Below are 13747 nucleotides of genomic sequence, written 5' to 3' on the forward strand. Positions count from 1 at the left end.
AGAAGGCCTGCAAATCTTTTCCCCAGTCACCTTTCAGTGAGTGGAACAGATGACCCAAGCCCAGGGCCAGCAGAGAGCACTCGGCATAATTCCGCAGACGGCTGCCTCTAATGGGGAGACACAGAACAGGACGAGAACATTATTTCTCACCCTCCTGAGCATGTGGCCTCCTTCCTCTGTGCAGGCAGCGGAGAAACCCACGGTTTCAAATCCCAGCAGCAGAAGCCGCCTCCTGCCAAACCGAGGAGGAAGGGTCTGTGTTTCTAATTTATTCTGCTCCCCCCCAAGTTGTTACTTAAAATAATCCATCATTACACGGCTGGTGGCTCCAAGATTTTTATTTAAAGCAACATGGGAAGAAAGAAAAAGAAAGAAAACCCACACATAACCCATGACTGCGCTATCTGGGATCGAAGCTGAGAATCTTTTTACCATCACGGGGTCTTCAAGGCACCCAAGTATACCCTTCTCTGACCCCCCCACGGGTGCGCTGGGGTGGGGGGGGAATGCAGTGAAGAGAGGGGGAAGTTAGGGTCTGGCAGGATTTGTATTTCTTCGAAATGTCACGAAAAGGTCAGGTTTGGTTGTTTTGAAGGCATCTTTGTCATCCGGTGTGCGTCTCATTGTTTCATCCACTGAGCAGCACTAACCCTTTGGACTAAGTCCCTTGGTCTCCCTGTACCCATAAAAGAAGAAAACACGAATACGTGTGCAGGAAATAGAGATGAAAGCATTGTGAGACCGTCGAAAAAAACACGTTACACTGATCCGTGGTATTCTCTTTCCTTGCTTTTTTCTCTTTCTCTTCCTTGAATGTGGTCTCAAAAGTACACGCAACTTAAAAGCCCTTCTCCATTGTTCAGGCTAATACGAAACCACCGCTCTGATAATCCAGAAACCCAGGCAAGTCTAGAAATCAGTCCTATTTCGTTCTGGAATACCCTTTTCCAGAGGACTTATCTTCCTAATTAGTTTTGCGCCGACTCATGCAACGGGTTTGCCCCCTTACAGCACACAAAGGGAGGGACGTGCTGGGTAACAAAGCCAGCAATTAACAGAAAATTTACAGCAGAGGCTCCGCAAGGTAAACGCCCTGCACATGACTGCAGATCAAAATCTCGTTATACCGTACAGACAAATCGCTCAGCTGTAATGCAGTTTTGTAATAAGAACACTGCTAACACTCAACATTTCCAGGATTTAGAAAATGAAAGGAAACGGGGCGGGGGGGGGGCTGATTCCTCCCTGTCATCTGGAAGCTCTCAGAGGGCACGGTCCTGTGTGCCTTGGCACCACCATATCCCTTAGCACCTGGCACGGGGCCTGGCAGAGTTGGTGCCCAATCAACACACGTTGAAGGAATGAATGAGAATAAAAGCGTGTGAATTAACAAATGAAATGTTCCCCGCCCAGGAGCAGAGTGAGTGCTCACCCATCTTCACACCTACCCCCTTTCTTAGCTGAAGCCCTCGGAAGTCCTTTCCTGTCACCCACCGCCCCCACTGGAGGCTGGATTGGGTCCCCTCGTAAGGAATTCTTAGAGCAGACAGCAGCTCTGCTGTGCAGCACCGATCACAGTGATAATTATATAATTATTTAAGTCTGCCTCCACTACTAGATCGTAAACTCCCTGAGGGAAGGGACCCGGAAGCACTTGATGGTGGGGGGGAGGGGACATTGTCATCTCCCGCCCAGCTTTTTCTTTAGAAAGTTCTCAAACACATAGAAAAGTTAAAAAATGGTAACCGTGATCACCAATGTAACCTTGGTTTAGAGTCAATAATTTTTATTACTCGGTGCCATGTAAATTTTCTTTTTATGTTTAAAGATTTACTTATTTATTTATCTGAGAGAGAAAGAGAGTGCAGGTAGGCAAGCAGGAAGGGGGGAAGGGCAGAGGCAGAGAGAGAATCTCAAGCAGACTCCCCGCTGAGCACGGAGCCCTCTCCCCAGGCGGGGCTTGATCCCACAACCCTGAGTTCACAACCTGAGCCAACCCTGAGTTCACGACCTGAGCCAACCCTGAGTTCATGACCTGAGCCAACCCTGAGTTCACGACCTGAGCCAACCCTGAGATCACAGTAGACCCTGAGATCATGGACTGAGAGGACCCTGAGTTCACGGACTGAGCCGACCCTGAGATCACGACCTGAGCTGAAAGCAAGAGTCAGGCAATCAGCCGACTGAGCCACCCAGGCGCCCCAGACATGTCAATTTTCTGCGCTGTATCCTCAGGGGAGGTATGGTACATACTGGGGTTTTGCTCTCCCTGCTTGGGGTAGAACATTACTTTTAGTATGAGGTGGTACAGATGGCTGAGGCAGGGAGCTTCCAGGGGAATCGATGGGGCAGAGTTAGTCCCCGCCAAGATCTTTCATTTGGGAGAAAGACCGATAGGGCTACCACCGGAGGAGAGCATCACTGTCCACATTGTGGGATCAGTTGAAGCCAGAATCAATGAGCTGTTCTTTCTATGGGCCAGCGCTTACAGTCTGGACCCCAAAATGCAACACTGAAAGAAACAGCTCAATGAAAAAGCCAGAAGATGCAGCCCCTGAGGCCTGGGCTGTGCCTTGCTAGGTGACCTTGGACAAGTCATGTAACCGCGAAGAATAAATATTAATAGCCCAAGCCACCTCACAGGCAGGAGCTGGGAGTGGAGACATCCCAAGAATCTTCTATAGTTCTCTAATTATTTCACAGTGTCCACAATCTTTCTCTCAAACTAGACCATAAGCTTAAAAGCCAGGAACTATGTCTACTACTTTCCTCTTTCTTTCTTTCTTTCTTTCTTTCTTTCTTTCTTTCTTTCTTTCTCTCTCTTTCTTTCTTTCTCTCTCTCTCTTTCTCTTTCTTTCTTTCTTTCTTTCTTTCTTTCTTTCTTTCTTTCTTTCTCTCTTGTCGAGTTGACCAGGGCGGGCCATAGTGCTGGACACTTATCAGTCAAAAGTCAACGTGTGGACACAACGGAGGAATAGTTTTGCCATACAGAATCTTCGTGGTGTTCGTTCAGATGGGATGGGATCATATTGCGTACACAGGAGCTGAACTTCCAACGCGTGCATGTCCAAATAAGGGTCCTATCCAAAACTCCATGGCCTGTCTTAAGTCTCTAAGGATGTTACCTTACCAGCCGTGGTGCCCTTCAACTGCCTGGAGAGAACACGCCCCACACGCACACACCAGAGCACTGCTTGGATGGTGCCACGTGTCAGAGCTCATTCAGAAGAACTCCTATGCTAGGCACACTTAGGTCGATTCTCCAGTCTTCTCTTCCCAGACCCTGGATATGAGGTCCTTGGAAGAAACAAGCCGCAACCAGACATCCAAGGTCTCCTGAGCTAATTCCATCTTCCCCTGGTGAATTACAACTTCTTGCAGACACAAAGGAGAGCAGAGAGACAAATGACACATAAACAAGAGCTTTACAGACTGGGGGAGGGGGGGCAGGGAGAGTGACGTCAGTTTTCCCAGAAACCCATTTATCCTGATAACAAGGTCTCAAGTGCTTGGGCTGCTCTTTCAGCTTCAGAATCTGGCATACAATTATGTTCTTCATCATACAATATGGGCAAGGCCAGCCAGAGCAAACTGGAACCACGCAAAGCAAACCAAATGGCCCTAAATCACCCCCACCCCCCATCCACCGAACAAAGGGGACCTCTGGGTTGCCTGAATCTGCCTGAGGTGAAACACAACCTTCTGGAATGTTCCGCATTACAACATCTGCCCTGCAATCCTAATCCAGGCAAGGGGGACTGGTGACAGAGCATGGACAGGTCGATGCAAATTAATTAGTGACGAGAAAAATCATTAGCATCCTTTTAGGTCACTAAAGATGGGAGCAAGCGTAATCCAGGAGCCTAATCCCTCTCCTTAAACCACGCCATCTCTAAAATGCAGGTAATGGGGAGCAGAAAAGCACTCTGGTAACCTCAAAATGCCACAGCAATAAATATGACAGTGCCAATCTTAGAGAGAAGAGAATTCTCTCAAATTCCATTATCACAGAGGCCTGTCTGTCTACTCCTGGTCCTTCCACATCATGACTGCATAACCAGCTTGGTGCTGGGGTCTGCAGGGGTTGGGGGGGTTCAAAAGAAATCACCCTGCCCTTCCAAACAGGGACAAAAAGGGTGGACTAAATTCACGTATATCTGTAGAGAAAATACTACACCAGATACTGGGTTCAGATTTTGAAAACAAAAACAAATCAATTTCAATTACACCAAATACCTAGAGGCTTTTTTTTTTTTTTTTTGCCCTGGAATTGCAGTGCATGGACTATTTACCTAAATTAGTAAGCCACAAGGTTTAAAAACTTTTGTGTGTGTGTAGTTGAGAGATTTTCATCCCGTATAATTTGGTGTTATGGGGTTCACCTGCCTCTACTTCGCTCTCCCTCACCACAGAGTGAGAGTAACTGTGGGCTTCTGAAGACCCCAGATACCCACGGGTGAAGAGAAAGCCTAGACTGTTCCCTCAAATGGAATCATCCCCTCCCTTTACAGCCAAACTTCTGGTCTAAAAAAACCCAAACAAATATGGAGCTCAGGTCACTTCGGTATGATTTCTCTGAACATCCCAGGCTGGAAAACTTCAGTTCTTTAAAAGAAGGTTTTGTGTGGGTTTTTTGTTTTTTTTTTTTTTCCCCTAGAGTCTGCTGCCAACAAAAAGAGACGGCACCGCTTTTGCAAGACTCACACTTATTTTCCTGAGTCCCCATAGAAAGAAACCAGCTCCAGCTCCACAGGTTTTGGCATTCAAGCCCAGGTACACTGAACACGCACCCGAGGGGGACCCCCAGAGGCCCACAAAACCCCAGGCAAGGATCCAGAAACATGCCAAAATACGCAGCCAGCCACCCCCAGACCAGCGAGTGCACACACACACACACACACACACACGCACCCACGGGACCCCCAGCTCAAGCAGAGCGGGGCCGGGACCCACGGACACACGCCACGGAGGTAAGCGCCCACAGAGAAACAGGCGGACTCATCCAGGGTCACAGACAGCCCCGGAGCCGCCGCCCGCCCGGGAGGCACGAGTGCGCGCGCGTGCACTCAGACGCACACGGCGATATACACACACACAGACGCAGTCACATATGTAATGCACATGGAGAAACCCTACCCCAGCCCGTCCCCTCCCTGCCCCCCTCACCACTCACCGCCTCCTGGCCCGGTCTCACCCCAGCCCCGCGCCCCTCTTCCGCAGGAGGCCCGGGTCCCGGGGGGCGGCTGGACGCAGGGGCGCGGCCCGACGGCAGGAGGAAGCGAGACCGGGGGGTCTGGGACCCCGAGGGCTCGGCGGCCCGTTCGGCCATTCATTCGGCAACGCCCCAGCGGCGCGGCGGCAGCTGCGGCGAGGGAGGCGGCGGCGCTCACTGCAGCTCTTGGGCAATGCAAGTTCAGCTGCCGGCCCGCAGCCTCCGCCAGGCCCCCCCACCCGCCCGCCACCAGCGCTCTCGGGGACAGGCTGGGGGAGTGAGCCGCTGACCCCGGGAGCAGAAGTCCCGCCGCGCCCTGGCTCCTAATGCTGCCCGCTGCCCTCGCGGCGGCCGTGGCGGCGGCCAGGTCTCCTCCGCCCTTCCCAGGCCCCCGGCCCCGGCGCCGGCACCCCAGCCCTGCACTCACCACCTGGCGAGCTATATCGGTCGCTGCCATCGCTCCTGCGTCCGCCAGGGCTGCCACGGGTGCCGCCGCAACCGGAGCTACAGCACAAGAAACAGCGGAGCTCCTCCGACAAAGAGAAAGTGTTACACTTCGGGCGCGACCAAGTCCGGTGGGGGGAGGTGCGAGGGAGGGGCCCCCGCGCCGCTGCTCCAACCCCAACCTCCCCTCTATCGCCCACCCCCTCGGAAGTGGGGTACGGGGAGGGGGCGGATTTCACGCGCCGCTTCCCGCTGCGGCGAGCCCAGTTCCAGTTCTCCCTGCAACCTCAGCTGTAGGCCTTTGCGAAGGGGGGCGGGGGCTCCCCTCGGTGACCACGTCCTCTGCCCCCCCCCCGCCACTGGGCTCCGTGGTACGTCCCGACCTCTGCTGAATTGTCACACCCCCCTGCTCTCGCCTTACATCCCAGAGTCCCCAGACCCCGGAGGCTGGAAGGGAGCCCCTGCCCCTCCCCCTCCCGCGCGCAGCTCCGCGGCTGAGCTCTGCAGTCCTCCTCCCCCTCCTCCCAGCCCCCTGCACCCCCTCTTCCTCTCCACCGAGATCTCAGGGTGCTCGGATGGGAGCTCCCGCGGCTGGAGACTCGAGGCTCCACTACACCTCCTCCCACCCCCCATGGCCCGGGAGTGCTGCTGGGGCGGGAGGAGGGGGGCAGCTGCGGCACCTGCCGCTCCACAGTGGAGCTTAGAGAGCGGGCAGTTTGGGGGGAGCCGCACTGCGGCCCCGCAGCTGAGCTGTGACGTGCGTAGTCCGAGGCCCGCGGACTCGAGGTCCCCTTCTGCCCTGGGGTTTCCAAGCTTCGGATGCTGTGGGCTGTAATTTCGTGGAGCCGAGCTCACCACTGTTAGATACTTAATACAGACGGACCTCCACGTCTCCTCTCCCCACCAAGCCCTAGAAGCTCAGCGTGTGAGCGGGGGCTCAGATCACGGCTCCCTTCTAGTGCCTGGGTGGCCGGGGAGTCTCAGAGGAGGAGCTTGGGGAGATGAAGACCCCCAGCTCTGTCGAGCGGGATGTGGGAGTGACGCGGAGCGGCCTCCGGTGGCTCTGTCCCGCCCGGATTTCCCCTTCACCTTCGCTCAGCCCCAGAGAAGGCGGCTGGCGGTGCGCAGTGAGAGCCTCCGAAGGCAGAGGCTGTGCCAAGCTGCTTTCCTTTTCCTCCTGGCCAACCGCGGCCGCGGGTCCTCTCCCTCGCCCTCGGCACCTCTCCCCTTCTCCAGCCCTGACGCCCCCCACCCCACCCGGGGAGTGGCCCCTTGCTAGCTCCCTGGCACTAGCGAACCCTGGCAGACCTGGCGTGCCCGAGGCCCTAGCGGGCGGACACTGCGCTCCACTAGCGCTTCGGTAGGGCTGCCGCTCTGGTCTCGGAGGGGCGCCCAGACCCTCAAGTGGAACCCGAGACGGCAGGGGGAGGCAGGCCTACGGACAAAAGCCGGGACAGCGAGGTGGCCCGAATGGGGCAGGGCACATGGCCCCGAAGCGGCCCAAAGGCGGGAGCGGCTGAGGGGGAGGCAGGAGGGAGGAAAGGAGAAAAACAGGAACCAGGGAGAGAGAAGGAGAAGGAACCCGATGCCGAAGCCCAGGCCTGGGGAGAAGGAGGGATGGCAGAGAAAGGGGGTGGCCACATGACGTGCTTCCCTGGCACTCGGTTCCACCTGCCGGGCAGTGCTTCTCCCACTGTGTCAGGGAGCTTAGACTCTACGTGCGGTGCGCACCTCGAGAACAGGGACTCCGCAAATAACATCCCCAGTGCCTAGTTCGGGGTCTGGCATCCAGGAAGCGCCCAATTAAGCGTTTCCTGAGCAAGAGGGCAGGGAATTGGGATGAGGGGAGGGGCGTGTACAGAAGAAAGAGACGCGAGGAGGGGGTACCAGTCGGGACAGTCCTGACGAGCCAAGTATTGAGGGTGCCCACCGTGTGCCTATCATTGCGCTAGAGACCCAGGAGAGGCCAAAAGAGAAGAGCCTGGCACAATCAGGGACCAGTACAGGGGAGTTCAGTAGACAGCGCAGGCCCTCGGGGCAGATGGCGATGGCAGGGAAGAGGGTCCGCTGTAGTCTCCGAGGCCCGCCAGGGTGCTGGGGCAGGGCCTGGGGGAGGCGCCGGACCCTGGATTGGGGTGGCAGCGGCACTCCGGACTAGCGCTGTATATGAGGAACCACTGTACGGCTGGGCCCAGACCGGATGGGGGCGGGGAGTCAGAGGTGACTGGCCGCTTCCCGGCTGGGTGTCTGGGAGGAAAACAGGTCTTCCCTGGCAAAGCCTGGGGCGTGGTGGACGGAGAAGGGCTCGAGGTCACTAAATGATCTGGACATGGGACTTGGGTGGTGACGGGACGAGAGGGGTGCATCTGGAAGCCAGAGGCGAGAGCTGATACCCAGAGCATCGGGAGCGGAACCCGGAGGAGGGCCTGGTGTGGCTGGGCTTCCCGGGAATCCTGCCTGCTCTGGCGTACTGCCAGCCCCGCCACCCGCCATCTCACCCCACCCCCAAGCCTGAGCGCTCCGCACTGACCAAAGCTCCGTACATTTCAGCCCCTCCAGGGGGTACCTTGGCTCAAAATCCTTGGTGCCCCTCCCATGTGACCCACTCCCCCCCGCCTGTCCCTAGGGACCCTCAGAACCTGGGAGGCCCTCTCCTCCAAAAATCTGGACCTCCAGATGGGAACCAAGTGTGTAATTCAAGTCTCCTGCAATCCTTTGGTCCGTCTAGGACCTGCTGCCTGCTGCCGCAAGCCCTTGCTGGGTCCTGGGCATCCCGGGTCCCCTGGGCTGTGGGTTGGTATTGACATGTGAGTCGGTGTGCATTCATATGTGTCAGTGTGTGTGTCAGCCATGTGTCTGTGCGTTTCAGCATGTGTCAGTGTGTGTGTGTTGGCATGTGTTTAGTCCTATGTTTGTGTTTGTTGTGTGTCTGCCAGTGTGTGTCTGTTTCAGTATGTGTCTGTGACTGTGTTGATGTGTGTGTCAGAGTGTATTTTCAGTGTGTGTTGGTATGCGTATAAAGGCGTGCATGCCAGTATTGGGTGTTGGTGTGTGTGTCGGTATGTGTGTATGTTGGTATTTGTGTCGTTGTGTACGTGTGTCGGTGTGCATACGTCCGCATGGGTGTGTGTATGCGCAGAGTTTTTAGCTCACTGTGTTCTCGACTTTACATAGCTTGGCCTCACTCCATACAGTGGGCCAATGACTGAGAGCTGCGGATTATGTTTATTTCAGCAAAGAGGTTTGGAAACTCACTGGGTTGGTGTTTCCCAATCTTTGGTCCTGGGTCACCTGCCCAGGCCCAGGGCAGGCAGAAAGGCTGAGGCAAGAGGCCTCATGAAGGGTCAGTTTCTGGGGCGCCTGGGTGGCACAGTCGTTAAGCGTCTGCCTTCGGCTCAGGGCGTGATCCCGGCGTTCTGGGATCGAGCCCCACATCAGGCTCCTCCGCTAGGAGCTTGCTTCTCCCTCTCCCACTCCCCCTGCTGTGTTCCCTCTCTCGCTGGCTGTCTCTCTGTCAAATAAATAAATAATCTTTTTTTAAAAAAAAGGGTCAGTTTCTTCCTTGAATGTCTGTCCCCATTGAGTGGAGCAAAAGATCCCCTTCGCGAAGAGGCATCGTGGACCCTCAGACGCTGCCATGAACACGTGCCCATGTTCCATGTGTCCTGCGGGGATCCCTCGGGCCCAGCGCAGTGTCTGGCAGGGGCTCAATCAATGTCTGTTGAGTGAATGAATGAACGGAAGCATTTAAACGTGCTGTTTTCAGTGTTTCCACTGTCCTTGAGGAAGCTGGAGCACGCAGCGATTGCCCAGGGCCAGCAGGTGACTGTCATTAGCATGCTAATGTTGTTTGTGGAACGAGGCTCCTGGGGAGGGGAAATGGCTACCCCTGCTAGATGGGAGTGGACCCTAATTGGAGCCAAGCTTTAGAAAGGGCACTCACTGCTGGGGCAGCTAAAACTGAATGGGGAAGCGGGGAGGGGAAAGAGGGCGATGAAATGGAGCTAAGAGCTCAGGAAAGCCTTTGTCCTGAAATGGTGGCTTTATGAAAAGAGGAAGAGAGGGATGGTAGTGTTGGGCTAAAGCAAAGAAGCTAGAGAACAATCTGAAAAGATCAGAAAGTTGGAGGAGGAGGACGAGGCAAAGCAGGGGGAAAATGATCTGGGATGAAACAAATCCACATAGTGCCGAGGGACTTGGGTGGTGACGGGACGAGAGGGGCGCATCTGGAAGCCAGAGGCGAGAGCTGATACCAGAGCATCTCGAGCGGAACCCGGAGGAGGTTCAAAGGCGGAGTCAGGACCAAGTAAGTGTTCCTTTGTGTATCATTACCTGCTGCCCCTGGTTTCACACTCATTCACCCCAGTGGTTGTCAAAACTGGTCTTTGTCTAGCAGCATCACCTGGGACGTTAGTAGAAATGCAAGTTCCCAGCCCCCACCCGAGACCTACTGAATCAGCCCCTAGAGGGCTGGGACCCAGCAACCTGTGTCTGAACTTAATGCTGAAGTGTGAGAACCACTGATCATCTGAAATCTAGCCCATGGAGGGATGGTACACAGGACGGGTAAGGTACGGTGGGATATCGGGGAAAAGCTTGCAGCCTGGGCTCCAGCAACGATGGCAGATCCTGGTGGATTTCTACATGGACTGCATAAGGTTACAGAGTGCGTTGGGTTGGGGAAGGCGTGCCAAAAAGGTGCAGATGGCACCCCTGTAGGGAGCTGGAGGATTCTAAAAATAAACTTCACTTCCTTTGCAATTGTACTCACTCATTACACAAATAGGCACCCAGTCCCCATTGCACATCAGCCACCGTGCTAGGTGCCAGAGAACTCACACAAGAATCCCTCCTGCCACCTGAGGGACCTCCCAGGCCAGCTGGCAGGTAGCTCCACAAACAAGCAGTGACCTCATCAGTCCAGAGCAAGACCTTGGGGAGATAGAGAGCCAGAGAGGTGAAGATGGCACCTGAAGGAATAGTCATCGGGTGGAGTCTTGAAGAATGAGTAGTAGGTTATCTGGCCATCAAGGCAGGGGAGGGGGAGTGGCAGGCAGTAGAATGGTATTTGTAAAATCACAAGACAGCCAACATTTAGCGAATTCCAAGTCTTGGCCCTGGGGGAAGGGGGGGTTCAGTGGCTATCAATGAAGCTAGAAGATAAGATGAGGTCAGATCTGGAAGCATCTCATTGGTCTTGTCAAAGAGTTTAGGTTTCATGCTCCAGAGTAGGGGTTCTCAAGTTGTGCTCTCCGGGGACAATGCCTGCTCAGTCTGGAAACACGCCTGCCGCAAACGGATGGAGGCTCACAGTGAAAAAAAGAAAAAAAAATCAGATAATGGGTAGAAATGTCTCTTAACTTTTTTTAACCATAAATTTTTCCTAAATCTTTGACAGATGCTCCTGTTTATCTGCTAGGAAGCAACAAAATGAATGAACAAGAAGCAAATGAATATTAAACAGACAATCCCAGTATTGATCATGCTTAATTCAACAGTTTATTTTTTTCGTGGACATCTGTGCTTGTGCTATGATTTCATATTGCACACACATAATGTGGACGTATTTTCTGCTAGTAGTATTCTTTTGAAAAGTGTTTTATTTCTTTTTTTAGAGATTTTATTTATTTATTTGAGAGAGAGAGAGACTGAGCGAGAGAGCGGCAGAGGGAGAGGGAGAAGCAGGCTCCCTGCCAAGCAAGGAGCCCGATGTGGGGCTCGATCCCAGGACCCGAAGGCAGATGCTCAACCGGTGGAGTCACCCAGGCACCCCGAAACGTGTTTTATTTTATAAAGTGCGATTTAATGTATCGATTATTCCATGGCATTCTAGAAAGAGCACCGTGACCTCGCCTTGGACCTGCTGAATCAAACTCTTTGCACGGGAAAAGCACAGGTTTGTAGGGAGCTTCCCAGGTGCGTCAGGGCTGGAGAACCACTGCATGAACGGTTATTGAGCTGTAGCATGACAAAGTGACGCCTGTGTCCACACAGGTCACTCGAGTCACCACCCGAAGAACTGATTGAACGAGGGCAAGACGAGAGACCCAAAGGCCAGCTAGGAGGCTGCCCCAATAGTTCCAGGCTGGCTTTTGACATTGGGCACAAGCCAGAACTCAAGAGAAGGCTGGGCTGACCGCCCACATGGTGATATACTAGTTGTCCTTATATCCCGATCTGTGCACACAGATTTTGACAAATGATACAATTTTGTATCCCTCAAACAATTCTTGTTTGCCAAAATTAGCCTTCAGTGGTCTTCCCGGAGTCACAGAGTTCATCTAAGATGCAGACTCACATAAAATGCACTGCCCACCTACTCCATCTAGGGCACTCACCGCGCTAGGCACTGTGGGAGGTATAAAGAAATACGAAGTATGATTTCTGCTCTCAGGGAGCTAACTGAGAAGGTTTGCTATGTGTGCACTGAAAGTCAAGTAGTAAGTACCAAACGTACCAAAAGGCAGTATCCAACACGCACCATAGACAATAAATACCAATGCTTTATTTCTTAACCTGGTGGTGGTCACGTGAGCGTTTGCTTTATAAACACTGATTTTTGCTGTATTTGCTTTAGGAACTCTTCTGAAGTGTGTTACATCTCGCAAGATAAAAAATGGTTTAAAAAGACAAGGGGCGGGGCGCCTGGGTAGCGCAGTTGTTAAGCACCTGCCTTCGGCTCAGGGTGTGATCCTGGCGTTGCGGTATCGAGTCCCACATCGGGCTCCTCCGCTGGGAGCCTGCTTCTTCCTCTCCCACTCCCTGCTGTGTTCCCTCTCTCGCTGGCTGTCTCTCTGTCACATAAATAAATAAAATCTTTAAAAAAATAAAAATAAAAAGACAAGGGGCGCCTGGCTGGCTCCGTTGGTGGAGCTCATGACCCTTGGTCTCGGCGGCGTTGTGAGTTCAAGTCCCATGTTGGGTGTGGAGATTACTGAAAAATATAAAACCTTGAAAAAAATTTTTAGGGATGGCTGGGTGGCCCAGGCGGTTAAGCATCTGCCTTCAGCTCAGGGCATGATCCCAGGATCTTGGGATCGAGCCCCAGATTGGGCTCCCTGCTCAGCGGGGAGCCTGCTTCTCTCGCTGCTGCTCCCCCTGCTTGTGCTCTCTCTCTTTCCCTTCCAAATAAATAAATAAAATCTTTTAAAAAATTTTTAAAAAGACAATAAGTTCTGTTATTTGAATAATATTAATCAACAGCCCCTAGACATGGTACAGAATCTAGAGAAACAAGGTCCCTACCCAGTGTCCTTACAGTCCACACATGAGCCACAAGCACTGTGAAAGGTTTGAAATATGAGACAGAGGGGCGCCTGGCTGGCTCAGCTGGTGGTTAAACATCCAGCTCTTGATTTTAGCTCCGCTCATGATCTCGTGGTCCTGGGATTGAGCCCCACGTGGGGCTCTGTGCTCAGTGGAGACTCTGCCTGAGGATTTCCTCTCTCTCTCTCCCCCTCGGCCCCTGCGTGCACACGCACTCTTTCTCTCTCTCTCTAAAATAAATAAATAAATCTTTTAAAAAAAAGAGGTCTTCATTTGTATTGATCTCTCAACGTATTGCATTTACGTACTGATTTATCTTTGTAGCCGTATGTATGTTCACATGCGTGCGTGCGTGTGTGGGCACACACAGCATCTTATTCCAAAACACATTTTATGGGTCAATAAACTTGGAATAGAACATCAGGATTAAAAGAGATGATTCACATATTTTATTTATAGATGGTTGATATGATTACTGTGATTAAGCTTTAAATATGATTCTCAGCTTCCTGGAAGCCTTAATAAAAGGAGAAATACTAGCTGGCCTAGTTTTATGAATTTCCTATCCACAAGAATCATTAAGTGATTCATTAATCCTGCAAGTATTAATTATGCACCTACTGTGTGCCAAGTCTTAGACCAAGTGCTGGAGATTAATGACGAGCAAAAACAGACTTAGTCCTTGCCTTCGTGGAGTTTATGGTCTAGTGGGGAAGACAGACAATAATCAAATAATCACACACATAAATGCAAAAATAAAACTGTAATAAGAGCAATTAAGGAGATATTTAATGTACCCTGAGAACCTATAATGGCGGGGTGGGA

At 52.8% G+C, this 13747-nt stretch overlaps 1 protein-coding gene across 8 annotated transcripts in view; it reads right to left on the reverse strand.

The window, feature by feature from the left end:
* The window catches only part of SEPTIN6 (septin 6), a 63544-nt gene extending 57600 nt beyond the window's left edge, over nt 1-5944 (reverse strand). For 4 of the 8 annotated variants that reach the window (XM_044392111.3, XM_044392109.3, XM_044392110.3 and 1 more), the window contains exon 1: nt 5174-5360. In XM_044392111.3, the coding sequence (XP_044248046.1) occupies nt 5174-5329 (156 nt within the window). In that variant the 5' untranslated portion in view covers nt 5330-5360. Of the gene's footprint in view, nt 1-5173; nt 5362-5639 lie in introns of those variants that run through there. The other 4 variants (XM_048213248.2, XM_048213249.2, XM_044392114.3 and 1 more) reach the window with 3 other exon arrangements.
* Between the last annotated feature and the right edge of the window lie 7803 nt (nt 5945-13747).

This window comes from Ursus arctos, chromosome X, assembly GCF_023065955.2.
Source record: "Ursus arctos isolate Adak ecotype North America chromosome X, UrsArc2.0, whole genome shotgun sequence".
NCBI lineage: Eukaryota > Metazoa > Chordata > Mammalia > Carnivora > Ursidae > Ursus > Ursus arctos.